Source organism: Alosa sapidissima, chromosome 17 (assembly GCF_018492685.1).
Source record: "Alosa sapidissima isolate fAloSap1 chromosome 17, fAloSap1.pri, whole genome shotgun sequence".
NCBI lineage: Eukaryota > Metazoa > Chordata > Actinopteri > Clupeiformes > Clupeidae > Alosa > Alosa sapidissima.
In genome coordinates, this window is record NC_055973.1 from 2,557,528 (window position 1) to 2,577,409 (window position 19,882).

The 19,882-nt window shown below is 43.3% G+C and overlaps 1 protein-coding gene across 5 annotated transcripts in view; it reads right to left on the reverse strand.

Annotated features, from left to right (window-relative positions):
• Positions 1–19,882, reverse strand: part of ofcc1 (orofacial cleft 1 candidate 1) — a 91,295-nt gene that overhangs the window by 26,645 nt on the left and 44,768 nt on the right. For all 5 annotated transcript variants that reach the window (XM_042068010.1, XM_042068012.1, XM_042068011.1 and 2 more), the window contains 2 exons: positions 17,249–17,433; positions 1,437–1,676 (listed from right to left, as the gene is read on the reverse strand). In XM_042068010.1, the coding sequence (XP_041923944.1) occupies positions 1,437–1,676; positions 17,249–17,433 (425 nt within the window). The remainder of the gene's footprint in view (positions 1–1,436; positions 1,677–17,248; positions 17,434–19,882) is intronic.

A 19,882-nucleotide genomic window follows, 5' to 3' on the forward strand; every position in this document is an offset into this window, starting at 1 on the left:
CTCTCTCCACTTACACTACTTTTCTCCTCTTTTTCTCTCTCTCTGTCTCCCGCTTTATCTCTCCATCCCTCCCTGCCCTGCATTTTTACGCCGCTCTGTCAGGTCAGTTTCCATGATTTAATGCTCATGTTTGTTCCCCCGTGCAGTAAAATCTGGTTTGTAAGCATATTCACAGACCCACTCTGGAAAGCGATAAATTAAATCAACACCACATGCGGCATTCCGATATTACAAGACCGCAGCATCATGCTCCGGGTTTATGGAGGGACAAAACGCTGTCTACTAAATGATATAAAATAAATTCTTTCCAAATAATGCGCACTGAGAGGGAAACCACAGGGACGGCAGGTTGAAATCAGTGAGCGCGTCCCACGTGGGGTCATTACGGCTTTAGAGCAGGCTTATTAAACCACTAATGGGGAGGATTTTCTACAGATGATGGAGCTCACCGATGTTTGATCTAGAAGTCTGTGTGTAAGTCTGGGACGTCTGAGTATGTGGCGGTGTGTGTGTGTGTGTGTGCGTGTGTGTGTGTGTCTGTGTGTGTATATGTGTGTGCACGTGTGTGTGTATTTGAGACTACACTATGCCCAAGTCAATGAATACTCTGTGCCAGTGATGCCTCATACACTCATACGATCATAATATCAGTGCTTAATGAAGCTTAATGCTTTTGCATGAACTGGAGTATCAGTTCTGTGAACATGCATTTTGTCATAAGGGCTTGTGTATTGCACCAGTCCTGGTGTATGGATTCGATATAGAATGAGCCCATTCAGGGGGGACGTGGAGTACATAACAAACTGTGTGCACGTCTTAAGGCCAGACCAGGCGACAAGTGTCGCTCAACAAAAAATATTGTTGTTGACAGTCACAATGGCACTGTAGGCATTCATAGTCCAACGTCAGCGACCAATTGTCCAATAGAACGGCAACTAGTTTTTAACATTACATCTCACTGTGAAATGAACGTCAACACAGACCTTGGCAGTTACACAACAGAATGTAGGACTCTGATAGAACTTGGAGTGATATCCAATCAGAGTATTCAGCAATGTTTACGCAATTATTTATTTTGTCATGTACACGACGCATTTTAGCCTCTTTTACGACATATTTTCTTCGAGCGACATATGTAGTCGACTGTAAATTGGCCTTTACAGTATGTATGTGTTATTACAAATGTAAAGAGGATGTCTAAGCACACCTCCAGAACTCCCCTCTTCCTGACTGTGTCTGCAGCACCAGACAGGGGTGAAAGACAACAGACATGAGGGGGGAAGAGAGAAAACAGAGGAGAGAGAGACAGAGTAGAGAAGAGAAAATAGAGAGAGAGAGAGAGAGAGAGAGAGAGAGAGAGAGAGAGAGAGAGAGAGAGAGAGAGAGAGAGAGGACAATCAGGAGGGAGGAGTGATATCAAAGGCGGTGACACTCACTTGTTGACAGGAACTGCAATGGCCTGCAGGAAGAGCCACTGGCTGCAGTAATGCAGGTAGAGCCGTATGAACCACATCAAAGCCACCAGCGGGATAATGAGGCCGAGCTGCAGCAGCCGGGCACAGCAGTGTCTCCGCGGCGTCAGGCCCAGCTCACACGGTAGCAGACGCAGGGCCAGACGGCCGCGCTCTGCCGCCAAGCCACCGCCAACACCGCCGACACCGCTGGGGTGCTGTGGTCTGAGGAGGGAGGATGCATAAGGGGAGTGTGACACACATAAAACCTCACAAACACACACACATGCACACACGCATACATATGTAGAGGGATACACATATGTGAAATATACACATGCTCACACACTACACTACACTACACTACACTACACTACACTACATACATACATACAGAGAGAGACAGCAAGTGGAATATCACTCTTTTTCATGGATGTGCATGTAAGCACGTGTCACACACAGACACACAGAAGCCCCTTTCAGACATAGACTGGAATCTGGACATGATCTAGATGTCACGCGGGTGGGGTATATGTATGAATACAATTGTCTGCATTATTGACCTAAACACCCAGGCCTTACTCTACCTCAAATCACCCGGGCCTTACTCTACCTGTGTGAAAAAATATTAGACTAATTTCTTAGATTAGAAATGATCTGTACAAGTAATTGTCAATATTACAAATATACCCTTCACTTACAAATCTATTCTACGGGTACGGATTGGTTTTACAGCTACAAATCATCCTACAGTTAAAAATATTTTACCATTACAAAAAAAAGCTGTCGCACAGTTACAAATCTTTTATACAGGTGCACAGACTTTTGCACCACCTTAGGGATTAGAAGCATCTCATATGTATTGTGTGTGTGTGTATCAGGATAACTGTAACTGTAAAACTGATTTGTGTATGTCCTTCACTTACAAATATACTCCACAGGTACTAAACCTTCCACAGTTGCTGTCTTTCAATTACAAAGCTATTCTGCCATTACGAATCTTATTTTTTTGTTAAATCACAAATCAGTTTTACAGTTACAAATCCTGATACACACACGCACAATCTATCTAACTTGATCTAGCTATACTGGGGCTCGTTTCAAGAAAAGTTAGCAACGACGTTGCTCAACCGCCGTGGTACGACACAACTTGCGATCAAACAACAACATTGTTACAGCCATTTCCAGAAAGCATCATACCTGTGTCGCAATTTGCTACCTCCGTCGTTCGAACACCGTAGTTCCAACAACGTTGTTGATGATGCAGCGATACATATCATTGGTGGAAAGAGTGGCAACGTGTAATACCCCACCACCCTAGAAATTCTCTGCCACAGCCTGTGTTGACATTTTTCTCATTTAAACTGAGTGATTAATGCTGGCATTGTCATTGTCATCTGCAAAAACCTAAACCTATTGCAAGTATATAAAACATTTTACTGAAGCCGACCAATATGTGCCATTATTTGTGTTAAATATGTATGTTGGAAAAATTATATAGCCTGGACGAATATCTGGGTATCGCAATTGTTATCAACTGTCTCGTGGCTTAACAGCAGCGCGTCAGTGCACTGCACGCTCTGCCGGAGTTCGCATCCTGTCTCTTCTTTTCACCTCTGAGTAAGAGTAGGCCTTCGAGACACAACAATACAGTAGGTTTTCACCATACATATGTATGTATATAGTTACTCTACATCGAGAGACCATAGGTACAAAACATCAGTCAAAAACAATTGAATCTACGTGTCACACTAGTTCACCTCCAGGTAGCGAGAAGCAAGAGGACAATCTCACATCATAAGAAAATCGAACCTACAACGCTGGGATAACAAGTCACCTGCTTTAGCCACTACACCATTTATGTGCTGATTTTAAGAGTCTGTGAAGATTATAATACCAGCTTATTACACGGCTCTTCAGAGTGCTGCAGAATGCTCCATTCACTTGAATGGGCCTCCCCAACATTCGGTGGTCTGCTAATTCTCAATAACAGATCGTTGCTAAGTATAACAGACCGCTGTCAAGGAAAATGGGCTTTGTGCTTCTAATTTACGCCTTTCATATTACTGCGCAAGGACTGGAATTTCATTCAAAAGTGAAAGCAGACGGTTGATCAGCTGTGTTCTAAAGAATGTTTGATTCAAGTTCAGCGTGTGCTGTTGCGAACTATTTGTTTCTCACCAAAAGCCACGATGAAACGGTAACAAATAGGCTATAGCCTAGGCTATGTAGGCTAAAGAGTCACATTGTGGGGAGTTTATTGTTTCGTTTTGGCAAGTAGCCGTGTAATAAGCGGGATAATGTATAGAACGGCGGCCGCTCGTGGTCCGGTTCGCCCTGTCGGGACTTATTTTCCCAATAATGACCGCCGTTCTATACATTATCCCTTACTTATCAAAAAGCAAGGCAATACTCAAATTAACATAAATAGCAAGAATGAGCCAAGTAGGCGAGTCAGTCTCTTAATCAAAATAAAGCTACAGGATAGATCAATCATTGGGTCACGAGATAAACATCCACTTCACAATTTTTGGTTAGGCAGTTGTGATTTTTGGTTAGGCGCTCAGGACACCAACTGGAACTACCAAGGAACGACACAAGTGCGACTGCCCAGGGGCAGTAGTTCAAACGACCAAACTTTGCGTCCTTGTTTGCGATTGAGAGTTTGAACTACCCTTTCTAGAAACACCAAATCCAAGAACGATGGAGCGAACTACCAAGGTTGCGACACATGTTAGCCAACGACGCTTTCTAGAAACGAGCCTCTGGGTAGCTTACATCATCTGATTTTAATATTTACAGATACAGTATCTAGGCTATATTTAACATTTAACATTTATTTTCTATTTGGCCTGTTATTCAAACACAGTGTGAACAGTGATATGATAAGTAATGTGAACAGGCACTGACACATAAAAGCAATACACATTTCACCAATAAAACACCTTAAACACAAATTCACATACATGTACATGTCACAAGCCAACATATTAGATTAGCATTTCCTTTCCTTTCATATACAGAGAACACAGATGGTGTGAGAGTCATGAGAGTAGGAGAGGTTGAGATGGCATGAGAGAGAGAGAAAAAGAGAGAGAGGTAGAGAGAGTGTGAGTAGTCTAGAAGAGCAAGAGCATAATCACAGTCTCCACAGGACACGTAATTCTTTCTCTCTCTCAAACACAAACACAAACACACACACATAAAAAAAAAAACAGCATGCAACACAGAATGGAGACCAAACCAAACAAATAAACAAAAAGCTAATCATTAGCTTCATTAGCTAAAAAGACAACCCCTCATGCTCCAAAATGAATTAAACTACTGGTCTTCACCTCTGATCAAATCTGTCTAAAACTCTACTACAGAACGACACTGGAAGCTGCCCTACAGTACAGCGTCAGAGTCATCAAGTTGTTGGAGCTGTTGAATGTGAGGGCAATTTGCAGAGGATTAACTCACAGGATGTTGCCGTCAATTTCTTACATCAAGTCAAAATAAACGGAGGAGAGATGGCCCCTGGCCCCAGGAGGAGGGGATGCTCTGAAGTGTTACATTATTTGGACTCTCAGGTTTCCCTAGAAGATAAACACCAGATCGCTGTGAGTTTTCATGTGAGAGGGAGAGAGTGAGAGAGTAGCGCTGAAGAGTGATGCTGGGTCTCAACTCACTCAGAAAAAAAAAGAAGAAGAAGGAAAAAAAACTTGCAGTGTCAACAAGTTTGCTTTGCAGAGAAATATTCACAGTCACAGACATTTAAGCTGTGTGGTAAGGACAACCTCAGCAGAAGTTTGTTCTACCAAGTGCAAGCAGAACTAAGCCATCTTATTTCTCCAAGTCCCATTAGTTCTGCTCCATCGGCATACTTCTAACAATTGGACAAATATGTATACCGTATTATACACTTACAGGGCTCAGCTGAAATCTTCCCTACATGTATCGGCCACGACGGTAAACAGTATTGCACTGTGTTATTAAAGCTAAGCTATCTAAGCTGTTTGAATTGTTTTCACAGGCATGCCCTCATGTCCCCAAAGGTCATGTTTGGAAAGCCAGCGTCACTGAACTGCCTGGACAGCATTACAATATCTTGTTATCTTCTGTGGGTATCTCTGTCACCAACCAAAATGCCAGGCATTGGTCTTTCGGAATGTCAATCAAACACCAGAATGCAGGTGAAGTGTGCCTGAGCTCAAAGACTAGAAAGAATCCCAGAGGACTGTTTTAAAATATCTGGCTAGCAGTGGGTAAAATGAACAGGCTTCCCCTCACTGTTTATAGAGCTACTTTTCAGTGTTAGCTTGTTTTCCATGTACACAGTGTGGTGAGAAGTTATCGTGCTGCAGTAATCAGACACAAGTATATAACAGTTTGTTTGCTCAGAGATCCACTCTGTCCTTGTTGTCACCCAATGCACTATCACAACTAGTTCCACACTGCACAGCACAAAGCTGCTTTCTGCACATCTGCAAAAGCGAAATTACGCCGTAGACAAAAAGCCAACGTGTCAGAGACACTGGCAAGATGCTTCACTGTCACGACACATAATGTAAAAATGCCAAAGCCAAGCTGACTCTCATCTTTGGTGTAATGAAGATATTGATGATGCATGAAAAGAAAATCTTTTTAGCTGTCTCTGCAGCGGTCCTTCTCAATGAGATATGGATAACATGATGTGAAATCTGTTATCACCACCAAATTGATTTCATCGTTGCACCTACAATTATAAACGTGTGTCTTAAAAGAAGCAGAGGAGAGTGAGTAGGAAGGAGGGAGGAAGGGGGGGGGGGGGGGGGGGGGGTTGGAGTGGGTGAACTCTGTCTCGTGGGCTGAATTTTCTGCACGGCATCACAACCTGTCCATTTAATGTGACAGCGAGTTCTTGCACAGGCACATCTGAAGTGCTCATCACAAACACACGGGGAGCTGCCAAGATGTTTCAAGGCAACCCTGCTTAAGCACCACAAGGATGCTGTTCACCGAGATAGTTGCACAACTGACAAACTAATGGCGAAAAATGGCACGTTTAAAATTGCAAATAACCTTTAATCACCAGCTCTAAAAGACGATTCTTCAAGACTGCTTTGTCTATGGGTGTGGGGTGTGCATTATGTAAGGTAGAAACAAGCACCAAGCCTGTTTTTTTTTTTTTATTTAACATAACATCAGCAGCAAGCAGAGACATGTACAGTATTAAGCCTTTTAGATGGCATGGGTAATAACTGCGAAGAGAGTGAGGTGGTGGCGTTGCCTTTAAAGCTGATTTATGTGAAGACGGCTCCAGGGGAGAGAGAGCAAAAGGTAACCCTGGGAAATATTTTCGCCTTCGGTTAAAGGCTCTAAATCTGGGGCCACTTAAAGACTGGACTTATCCTTTATTTTGAGGATTAAGTTATTTGCTGTCACTTTTTCCTCCTTTTTTCAGGCCACGGGCATTGTTTTGTAAATGCGCCAAAACCACAAAGCTTTGCTCTCAAAGAATAGATTCCATCTCAGTACCCCAAACAGAAGGAAGAGTGAAGGGGGGTTGTAGGGTTGGAAGGTCCTCATTTCGTAGAGCATGGCGGAATGTTTGTGTTTCTCCAAAAGCCTGTGACTCTATATGTCAATAATCAGAATGTGATAGAACAGCCAAGCAAAGATGGAAGTATAAAAACAAGCAGAAGATATAATAGCTTTGATGTTTATAGTTCAGCACCTCGAGCTGGCAAGAGATGAAGGGATCTGGTTTTGCTTTCAATTTCCAAAGATTTCACTTGAGTTATGGGATTGTGTGGGTAATTATAAATGAAGTCAATAGTATGACTGCTTTAACTCCTTTCAGTTGCACTGCATAGATGACATCTAATGCTTCTTGAAAAACAGCCAATGTAACAATGTATACAAAACTTATCATATACGGAAACAGGAAAAAAGCTTTTAGACTCCGCTGTAGTCTTGCACAGGAGCTTAAATACACATTATGCAGTGCACTGGATTGGAATGCTGTTCATGAATTAACACATAATATTGTATGCAAACCTAAGGAAGCTTTCACTGTAAGATTTAACAGCAAACATCTCCAAAGGCAGCAGCAATCTCGACAAACTATCTGTACATGTCGAGTAATGTAACATGGTGGAGGTGAGGTGTCTCTCTCTCCCTCTGCTTTCTTCCGGAGAGGTGCAGTTTCACTTAACAGGTATGTCAGAAAGCACTTGATGGGTAAAAAGCGGCGCTCTGATTTTCATGATTGATGGTAAATCGCAGGATTAGCAATATAACAGTGTATGCCTTCTTCATTGCGCCACATTTTCCCGCCAAGCCGTCCAAAGAGCACGTTCGACTTCAAGGCAGCTTTCATAGGCCTTCGACGAGCAACTCTACCTGGGGCCTTTGATGTGAGACAAGCCATAGCTGTTTCTTCGACAAGCTGACGGCCTTTTTTGCTAAGGGTTGTCACAGCGAGAGAGGGTGAGCGCATGCTGCTGCTTTTACATGCAGCCTGCTGCTCGCACCTCGGAAAGACATTATTCCACATACCAATCCTGAAAAATAAAACGCATTAAAAGAAGGGAAAAAAACCCAGAACAGATGTGTTTGGGGCCAAGAAGCTGCGATTGTTGATTTCTCCTGCATGTGCAACTTCATGCTTCAGCAGCGACAACAAAAGCTTGTGATTAGCATACAGCAAGAGAGAGGAATAAAGAAGACTGGCGTATAAGGAAAGGCATGGAGTACGCTGCACTACACAGATCTAATGTGTGTGTGTGTGTGTGTGTGTGTGTGTGTGTGTGTGTGTGTGTGTGGAGAAGGCTTCGGGAAAACCGAGTCAAGTCTCAGACCAAGGATGGAGAGTGAGGAGGTGGGGTGGAATTGGGGGGGGGGGGGTGGAGTGGTTTGAGAAACTGCAACCAAGTGGTGTGGGGTCCTTTAGTGGAAACCATGTCATTCCATTGGAGCGAGTCACTGTGGAAAAACCTGACCTTCCCTGGCCTACTGTTGATTAACTAAGGACAACACTAGCCAGAGCCAGAGTGCCATCACTGAATGAAAGTGCTTTTGTCCACACAACTGGTGAAAAGTGTTCTATTTCTTTTTTTTCCAGGGCCAATGATCCTTTTTGTTCACAGCACTAATGAGAGTTTGTATAGTGATGTGCACACTGGAAATATCACGTGACCGTATTACGTTCATTATCTTAGCTTTAACAGTTAACACCTGTAGAAACAGGTCTACCACTGGCTGACAGAAAGCTGCTGCGCCAGGGGGGTAAAAAGCTTGGCTGTGGGCAACAGCTCACCCTGGGAGGTCAAACTTAAAACAGGATGTGCTGAAAACTTACGATTTTAAAGAAATTACTTGACTTCTTTCTCCAAATACACATTAAAAGATAATCATATGCCCAGGTTCTGATATTTTGCGAAAAACACCCCTTGGGGCTGTGTAAAGTATAACCGGCTGGGACCCCCTAAAGGTTTGAGTAATTGAGTGATTGGATATCATTCACTTGCACTTATGAAATGGGCTAACATGTTTTGGAGTCCTTAAAAATCTTCAGATTTAGCTTTTTTCACCATTTTTTCCAAGCCAGCCATTACCTTAACATCTAGCTTTTTTTTAACAAGCAGCCCATTTTACATGATGCTGGCACAGTAGAGATTCACGTAAATGAGTTTCATTGAGAAAATGGGAAAGCAGTAGGTATTTGGGGTATAGTAAAAGAGAATTATAGCGTCGTGACTCAGCGACCGAATTGGAATACATCACATAATTAGAATACTAATGCTGCGCTGCCAAATTATCAGAATTATTTGCAGCTGAGAGGGGATGAGGAGAGGAGATGGGAGCCGGAGCTGGGGCTCTAACCTAATCAAAAAGTAGTGAAAAAAATGTGTTCCACTTAATTAGCGTCCCTTGTTTGACTAATGGCTGCCTGCCTCATTTTTTAATACAGCGCAGCTCTTATATGTGAAGCAAGTGTAGGAGTCCCCGTAAAACAATGAGTCGTAATGTTGGTCTGGATGGGCAGATTACGGAGTGAGAAGAGGTGCTGTGCTAAGCTGTGCAGCCCAGTAGAATCCCCCCACAGCGCACTTTTTTTTGGAAGGGGGTGGGAGTCGGGGGGTAGAAGGATGGATTTCATGAGAACGCACTGGGGTTTTGTGTACGTGAGGTAGCTGTTTAAATCAGTGCAACATGTGGCTGTTTTATGGACTGCGTGTACTCAGAACTGACTAAAACATGCAAATGGCAGGTCCCGTAGTGATTAATAAATGCAGTGGAAACACTGGGATTTTTTTGTCAGGGCACCTGGGAATCACAAAACCACCAGAAAAACAGCAGTTATGAGCAGGTTGCTTTTCCATAACCTAAGTGTTCATCTGACCTTTAAGAACAAATCCAATGTTTCGCAGCATGATATTTCGGAGTGTAATGGCCCGCTGATTAAGTAAAGGAAACAAGTAATCACAAACGCTTGGAGGAAATCCTCCAGAGTGAAATGTATAGAAAGCTGAAAGCGCAGCCATTAGGGTTAATGCTGGAATCCAACAGCTTTCATTCATGGGAGCTTGTCTTGTCACTGCAACGATGAATGACAGCAATGTAGAGGCTGCCATTCAAATGTGCACGCCTGCAGCTGTAAAGTCAGTGCCAAGACACACACACACACACACACACACTACACTCACCTGCATACATATCAGAACACACACACATATGAATGCACACACATATGAATGCACACATACATACACAGACACGTAAATATGCTCACAGATAAACAACCACACACACACACACATACTTGCACATGAGCAAACTTCACAGACACACATAACCCTCCACCCCCAGACGCACATACAAGCATATTCACACACACACATGTTCTCACCCCCCACACACTCATGGTGTCCCGGTGGAGGTGTTGTGGTGTCAAAGTCCCGTCACTCTGCCCGTCTCATCCCCACTGCTCTGTGTGGGCAGGGGAGCACCAACAGCGACTCTAACCTTCAATCAGTGGCCCCCGCACGCCATGGCAGGCTCCTCCTCAGTGCTGCCGTAACGTCTCGTCTCGCCTCGCTCAGGCGCTGTGGGGCCCCGGAGCCCACCAGTGCCTCCAGAGAGCCACTCAGATACAGCAACGTCCGCCGGGATCCCACATCGCCCGGAGGAGGAATCGCTGATGAGATGCAGCCTGCTAGCAGCATGCCAGCTTAACAAGAAGGGAGTAAGAGACCAAGAGAAAAAAAAACAGACTCTGCACCACCTCTGCTTAAGCCAGAGCCTTTTTAAAAAACATAACACTTCCAAAAAAGGAGTGTAAGTGTGTATAGGCTATGCCATATGATTCAATCAGCCGTGCGTGTTTAGACAGATGTTCAGAGATTTGCACAGAGAAATCTTGCGTTTTTCACGTTGGCAAACAATGCAAAAAGATAAATAAATAAATAAATTATTGCTGGAATAAGCCACGTAATAGCATAAAGGGGAGATTGTGGCAAGACATTAGAGGCTTTGGGAAGGAATACCAATAGTTAAGGGCAAGCAGCAACAAGCAAGGTTACAGAGTAATCAGTTTGGCATAACACCACTACAACCACACGACTTGTGCAAATGAAAAATCGAAAACGCTAATGTGCTAAAATATGTATTTTGACAGACAGTCCTACCATCCCAAAACTCATGCATAAAATCACTTGCTACAACCTGTCAGCTATACAACTGTTCAAATTGCGCTTGAGAATAACATTCTACCAGCCAAATCCCATTAATTCATTTACGTAGGCACTGACAAAGGAAGACGCACAGAGTTGGCCTTGCATTAAATCAATATAGCAGTCCTCCATCTACCAGTCACTGCTATGGCTGCAAGCAATGCTGTTTATTTTTGAATAAAATTGGGATAAAAATCACGAGACAAAAAACATCTATCAAACTTGCATTTACACAGCTCCCCATCGTGATGTATAATTTCATTTTTTTCCCACATTTTCACATTGGTTTGTTTTACATGATAGACACTACCAGAGGCCATGTAGAGCGCTCTGTGATGAGGGCAGCTGAGGAGTAGCGGAGAGAACAAACCTCTGCCCCCATGCCTGACCCCTAGACTGCAGCGGGCAGTGCTCTCATCCAGAGAACGCCGCGCGAGGGCTGTGAGAAACGCGGCGCACATCTAACACGCCGGGCCGGAGCGGATCACATCGCCCACCTCACCCGCGCCAACCGACCGACAGCAGCAAAGGGGGCCAGGAGGCTCACAGTCGAGGGAAGCTGACAGCTCCCATTTCCTTGAAGTGGGGGCATGTTCGTGGTGACCTAGGAGAGGTGAGGCCAGCACATGAGTCGTTTGGTGTTTTTGTTTTCATTTTTTTTTAAATATATACTGTGTGTATATATATATATATATATATATATATATATATATATATTTCAGGGGTCCCCATGGGGGCCACGGGGGCCGGGCTCACACTTCTCTTCCTGCCTCTCGGCACAGGAAATGGCCCCAGGAGCTCGCCAGTGACCAGCGGCACCTTTAACCACAGCTATGCTGAGAATTACATCAGAATTGATTGACCCCTGGTAAGATTGCGGTCTGCTCCGCTCAGCACAGCGCGGGTTCAGTCAGTGCTGGTCTGGTTGGAACGGAGCTGCCTGGGCAGCGGTTCTCCTTTCAGGTGTTTTTGTTTATCGTGGCTGTGAACTGGGCTGACGTTTGGGGCCTGGGAGCCGCTCTGAGGAGTTTTTCCTCCATTTAAATATTAGACAAAACATCATAGGAGTGGGATTTCACTCACATTTCACAGTAGTGACATGATGTGATACACCTACCTTTTGACCGGTAGTGTATATAATGATCTTTGATTTCACAGTAAGCCCACAAAAAACTTGTTGCGTGATGTGCCTTAGACTATAACATTTCTATAGTTCTCTGAATGCTCTTTGAATTGTTTGAAAGTTAGACTGTCTGCCCAACAGACATTCTGGTCCAAACTGAAGGCACAGGGAGACAATATAGTAAATTGCATGGACATCTAGGAGTTGGTTAAGAGGAGTGGGTGCCAACAATGAGTGCTTAAGAAAAAAATAGGTCACTGTGTTCTGAATGATTTCATTAGAGACTGGACTAAAAACGATTTCAAATCTGGACATGATTTTCATCATACAAGTGGACATTTAGAGAGGCTGCTGACGTCTTACAGGGGCCGTAGATAAGAGGTGTTTACAGTGGAAGTTTTCAAACAGCAGACATTTGTTATTAAATACGTCTTCATTAATTACATGATTATAAAGACCCTTACCAGACTTCTTAGGAAAGAACACGCTAACTTTATTTTCTGGTTGTCCTAATTATTCATGGAAACAAACAAAAAAAAAAAAAAACATAAATGATGAAACTGAAGATGGCACAGTAACACTTCTCTTAGACTTGATATTTCCATATTTCAGTAAATGCAGTTGTCATAGATACAGACTGTGAGGAAAAAAAAAACATTAGCAGAAACAAGAAAACAAAATGCAAACCAATTCACAAACGGCATGTAAAATTAGCTTAACCTCTTTAAAGGCAAACCATAAGTGGAGCATGTGTCTTAATAGAAAAGAGCTTTTCTCACTTTTGAAAGTGCAAAATGAGTGTGGAGATTCTGGCAACATCAGCCGGCCTCCAGAGGAAAAGGGGGGCCTGCCACAGTCTGTCTTATCTTTGCCGTTTTCTTTTTATAACAAGAAAAGTCACAGATATAATTGATATGAGATTTAGGGGGTACATTTCAGTGTAATTAGAGTCTTGATAATTGGGCTAATTAGACCTAATTGTTATGTGAGAGTGAGTTTGATTAAAACAGGTTTCCCCAAAACGAAAGGGGAAAAATTATTTAGTTGGGTAACATTGCTGAAACATGCGCGCGCACACACACACACACACACACACACACACACACATACACATACAGACTCACACACATATAGGCAACATACAGTTGTCTAATTAATGAGCAAGCATACAGAGAGAGACTGGATGGGTTGGAGCACTGACGAACACTATGTAACAGTAGATGGCATAGTGCTTGAGTCATATTACAACATGTCTATGAACAAGTCTTTTTTTTACTTTTTAGTTTTTAACGGCATTAATAAGCACACACACTCATTCAGTTTATTTTTAGATTGCTTGGATGTTTTAGTTAGATACTGTAGCATCAAGAAGCTAATTAAGTCAAGCCAAACTGGATCACATAATAAGTTATAACAAAATAATGATGGGCATAAATTAAAACTTAACTTTTATTGCTGCAGATTAAAAGCCAAGCCCTTTTCTGTAATGAAGACTTTAATATTCTGTAATATGTCATGCAAGGGCCTGTGTATGCCTGATGACTAAAAGGACTGATTTCTCATCAATGAATCACTCAACAAACACGACTGCAGATGAACTAAAGAGACATACTTTTATTTATAAATGTGTGTGTGTGTGTGTGTGTGTTTGTGTGTGTATGTGTGTGAGACAGAGAGAGAGTCTGTTTGTGTGTGTGTGTGTGTGTGTGAGAGAGAGAGAAAGCGGAAAGAGAGAGAGAGAGAGAAAGAGAGAGAGAGAGAGAGAGAGTACTGTGTACTGAGAAACTCCAAATTAGACCTCAATCTTCTTTAGGCTTTGATTTTTCTTGCTTACATGGCTCAGAAAAAGGTGGCTAGGACTGCACTCACTGACATCAAATGAGAGGTATGAGGTCAGAGAATGTCTTTCATGTCTCCTTCAAACAGATACAAAAAGTCAGGGAGAAGCTCATCAAATCATTCCTGGTGATTTTTTTCTTTTTCTTTTTTTTACTTTCACAGTATTTTTCAATTTCTGCCGCAATTGACCGCTATTGTCAATACTTGCACTTTGGAGCATTGTGTTTTCTTTGAAATTGTAATTTATGATCTACGGTTATTAACGTGCCGCACATGTTTTGGAAAGCTGCTTTTGAGGTTAGCAACCAACAGTTCAGTTTTTGATATGTAAATCTGCGGAGGGATAAAATGTAAGGAACCTAATCAAGCTCAAAAAAGGGGGAAGGATTGCACAGGCTCTGCCCCATCCAGATAAACTTCAAAATATCAAACACTATTCATGTTCTGCGTATTGTGAGCAGCAGACAGTGTTCAATGTCTCTTCATAAATAAGTATGACGCCAGGAGCCTTTCATCGCTTTTACTTTGCTTTACGCATGGTTTACCACTATATGCTGTGGGAGCTTCTGCTATGAATCTAGTTTTTGAGAGGGAGTGTATTAATTATCTATGAATTATTATGTGAGACTTCAATATGTTTGTTATTTCTCCTTTTTTTGCATTCACTAAAAATGTTTGAAGAAAAGGACTCACTCTGTTTGCTTAAGGATTTCTGGGCTGAATAAACTTCCAGAGGTGTGCTATATAAGAAGACCTTATGTGAACCTGTCATAATGCACTGGTGCAATTCTAACTGTCCCAGAAAAAAAAAAACATTTATAAAGGAAGAAGTGGACAGTATGTTTATGCGTTTAGTAACACAGCCCACAGGACAGGACCACTGACCTTTAGTTCTCACTGTATGAAGATCACTCACATGTAAAGAAATGGTCAGTTTGTGTGGCCTATGTCTAAAACAACGTGGCCATCGTACTGGGGTGTGTTTCCTAGTTGCATATACGCGCCCCTGAACAGTGCATGTGACCCCAACCCAGAATATGTCTGAACGTGTTTAAAACATGTTCACAACCAACCATCATTAGCCATGAACTGTAACTATAAGTTGTATTCTATACCATAATATCCTTGCTATAAGGGTGGAGCACTGGTCACTGACTTCAAGCTGTGAATGTGACTTTATATCTGTTATGCATTCGTACAGAGCTCTCAGTTCTCTGTGAATGTACTATGCACAGCACTGCGCACAGCACACCACTAAAAACAAAGCCCTCTCATCAATGAGCCAGCTCAGTCTCTAGTGATTCTCTAGATGGCAGTAATATCCCTCAATCACTGTAATGTAACTCTGCGAATCAGCGTCACATAACGTAAGGGGGAAGACTACAGCATGCACACAGGGGAAAGAAGGAGAGTGGGAGAGAGACAGACAGAGAAAAAAAGAGAAAAAAAGAGAGGGGACAGAAGAAGAGACACAGAGAGAGAGAACAGGAAAAAGATAGTGAGGAAGAGCAAAGCTGAGAGAGAAGACACAGAAGGAGGAAAAAAGGAGATACATAGAGTGACAGACGTAGGAATTAAATCATCTGGGGCTAATATTTCAAATTACAGGAGAGGAGGGAAGTGACTCGTCCAATATTCGGACCTTCAGTCTGATGGTCTACACAGGACCAGAGGGCAACAGACACATTATCAGCGACAGTAGGGACAAAGGGACACTGGACACTATTTTCACAAACATCCGATAGCCAACATGAAAGAATGTTGTAACACACCTACTGTGTGAAGAAAACATGTCTTCAACACCAAAGTATACTATAGAGATGGGTAGATATGAGACACGAGTCAGGGTTTGACAGTCCTCAAGAGAAAGGGAAAATGAGTATGGATGTTGATATGAGATATGCAGGGAACTTGATGCAAACTCAAGAGAAGGTCAAAACACTTAAGAGTCAATTTTCTGATGTTTGTTAATTACTGAATATCGCTTTGAATATCGCTCGTCTAATTCTATATCAAAATGTATAATATTCTACATTTTCTATTTGTTTCTTTGGAAGTTGTAATGGATGTTACAACAATTTATTTTTAAAGCACCAAGGAAGATTAACATGCAGATTAATATGCATATTATATATATATATATATATATATATATATATATATATATATATATATATATATATATATATATATATATATACTAATATATACTAATACCAGATTACTGTAGATTACAATACATTAGATACAACAGATTAGTGGATTCAAATTAAGTCAGTAACTTTAGTAACAGTAATATAATGTTATAATGTATTGCTGTATGTATAATGTATAATGTTTATGCATGTATGTTTTGTATAGTGTTACACATATAATAGTGTTGGTACTTGGTGCATAGTGAATATTATGTTGAACAAGCACTATGCATTGCTATTTGTTTTTTCACTCATTGATATAAAATCCTGTCAGCCATGACAAAAGCGACGAAACTAGCCATCCAAACCCCTCTTCTGCAATGGGCATAACCAGGGGAAAGGCGATTATCAGCTCAATAGTATATTATGTGTTCTTACTTTGGTACCTTTAGATAGGACACTGAATCAAAGTCTAGCATGTTTAAAATACATGTATATGTATTTGTAAAAACATTTTACATATAGGGAAAAATGTGAACTGTGATTGGCAAATAAATGCTCATCTGATACTTCCTAAGGTCTTCAATTCACACTTCATTCTTCCATGCAAACCTGTTATTATCACTCACAGATAGCCACAAACACCCTGACACAAGCACACAACAGACCACACAATAGTACACATATGTAAATATACAAAAATCGATAAATATCAACATACACACACATACAGAGCCTCAAAGAGAGCTCAGATTTTGTTTAAAAAAATCATACACACAAACATATGATGCAAATCAGGCCTTGTGATGGAAAGTTGAGGCATTATCACAAGAGTACACACACCTGCACTGCATGCATGCACACAAACAGAAACACAAACAGAAACACACACACACACACACACACACACACACACACACACACACACACACAGAGAGAGAGAGAGAGAGAGAGAGGGGGCCTCACGCCAGGATAAAGTTGATAATGAGTTGTGCGACTCACTGCAGGGAGAACGTGTACTCCTCTAGCTCCTCGGTGACGAGTCTCCAGTGCGCCTCCTGTTTGCGTGGCTGCAGAGCGGGAGGCTGGAGCTGAGGAGGAGGAGGAGGAGGAGGAGGTACCGGGCTCCCTCTCCAACTGGTGCTCCAGCTATTTATCTTGTTGATTGGCTTCTTCTGTTTCATGCCCTGGAAAATCGGGGGAGACATACACAGACTCTCTCACACACACAGACACAGACGCAGGCACACAGATGAAAACACACAGAAAGAGACACGCGCACATACACACACTTGGATGTCGTTTGTAATCAAAGCAGGAAGTGCCTTACTCGCGATTCATCAGGGGGGAAGCGTGGTGACAGTGCACGACACCCGGCCCTCATCGTTCAAACACGTGTGTACACACACACACACACACACACAACAAAATACACAGGCGTAGATGCACACACACGCAAACATGCATGCAAGCTTAACACAATCATCACAGAGAGACGGATGACACTGAAATTACGCCTGAACGTCTAATCAAAGCTCCAGTAGCGGAGGAAAGAGAGCACACAAGGTGGTTTGGTGAGTGTGTGTGGGGTGCGTGTGTGTGGAGGGGGTGTTGCGTATGTGTGTGTGTGTGTATGTGTGTGTGAGTGATGTGTCGGGTGTTTAACTGTGCGATACGGTTCATTTCGGCAGACAGGGCTGATGCGCGAGAGAAGTCATTTGCTGTCATAAACGCCAGCCAGACGCACCCAGTCAGGAAGTGGCTTTTAAATATTTCACAGAGGCACTTGGGCTGCCACCACCACCGCTGCCACCACCACCACCACGCTGCTCCTGCCTCCCTCCACCTCCACCAGCGCCCTGGCTGCTGATGTTATTTGTTAAGCCGCCAACGTGCTAACAGCTTGCTCAGCCGCGTCCTGTCGAGTGCTCCGACATGCCCTTGGGTGGGCTTAGGCCGCCGCTGCGCTATAAGTTGTGAGATCCTTCGTGCTTATACATGTTAATGAGTTTCCCGTAGTTTTGAAAGCGCGCTTTATCTCGCTCTGCCCCTCTACCTCTCGCTACCTCTCTCACTCTCGCTTGGCCTCCCACCCTCACAGTCCCCTCCACCCCCCCCCCCCCCTCTCTCCTTCTCTCTCTCTCTCTCTCCACCTGAAATACTAACCCTGGCTCAGGATGTAGTAAATAGAGCTGAATAAAATAAGGAGGCCATCGTTCCATTTCCTTCAGCGCGCGCTACGTCACCTTGGCCTAAAGATAATGTGGATTTTCAGAATGATGGCGGCCATTAAAAAAAGATAAAGCAGACGGGGCGAAAGAGAAATAGACACAGGAGGCCTGAGAGACGGAAGAAAAACAGGGGAAATATAAACCAGCAATGTTCTCCACCACTCTCCCACCACCCCCTGGACAATACATTTGTGGGGATATCTTAAAGAGAAGATTTTCCAATGCGATTTGCAGTAAGCCTCTGGGAGAGGCAGACAGAGAGAGAGAGAGAGAGAGAGAGAGAGAGAGAGAGAGAGAGAGAGGTGAAGAGGAAAGAATATATTTTAATTAGCACTCCCCGGTAGGTCGAGCTGCCCTGGAAGCCATGGAAGGAGGATGTGCTGCACCCAGGTCAGGTCAGGTTTGAGATCATGGCGTTTAATCATTACACAAGTGCCTGGATGCAGGGCCAGCTGTCCAACGACTACGACAGCGAAAGGACTGGGGTCTAGCGCTGGGGTGGCCATTGGCGAAAAGGGAGGTCTGGCTAAATTCAGTTCAGAGCTGATGTACAGTAAACGACTCGAGAAAAAAACACATCGCTGAGTGTGTTCGTTGAGGTTCATTGGTGTGTGCGTGTGTGTGTGTGTATGTGTGTGTGTGTGTGTGTGTGTGTGTGTGTGTGTGTGTGTGTTCTGGCTGGGATGCATGGAGAGGCACGCTGTAGGGTAAGCAAAAGCTAAGGGGATAAGTGAGAGTGGGAGTATGAGGTGTGTGTGCGCTTGGTGTGAGTGTGTGTGTGTGTGTGGGTAAACACGGGCATCATCCTGCTCTGAGCAACAGCACGACCATCCGAGAGGTGGGGCCCATAGGGGCAGCTGGTGGGGGTCTGAGGGGGTGGGATCGGATGCGGGGGTGTGGTGTATGTGTTAGACTGCAGAGGGTGATGGCGGATGGCAATGCAAGATCAGCAGCAGGAGGAGGAAGAGGAGGGTCAAAAGAAGAAGAACAGGAGCGTGTTGCGTAATTACCACTTCAAAGTGTGGCAGGTAACGTAAGGGCCCCTGATTAATTTAGCTGAAGCCCTCCCGAGCACAGGAAGAAGTGTGTATGAACAATGAAAGACTGACAGACATGGTATGTGTGTGTGTGTGTCTGTGTGTGAGAGAGAGAGAGAGAGAAGGGGAGAAAGACAGAGAAAGAGACAGACACATAGAGGATAGGGGAGATTTGCTGGCATTGCTGATTTCACAGAATTTGAGCTGCTTTGGCTTGTCAAGCAGATCAGAACTGGCTTTGAAGGCTGAAAAATACCTGTTAGTGTGAAATGTATTTTGACAAATCTCAGATAATAACGAGAGGGGAGGTGGATGGGATGGGGTAGGAGGTGCTGGTTGTGGGGTGGAGAGGGGTGGCTGAGGAGGGG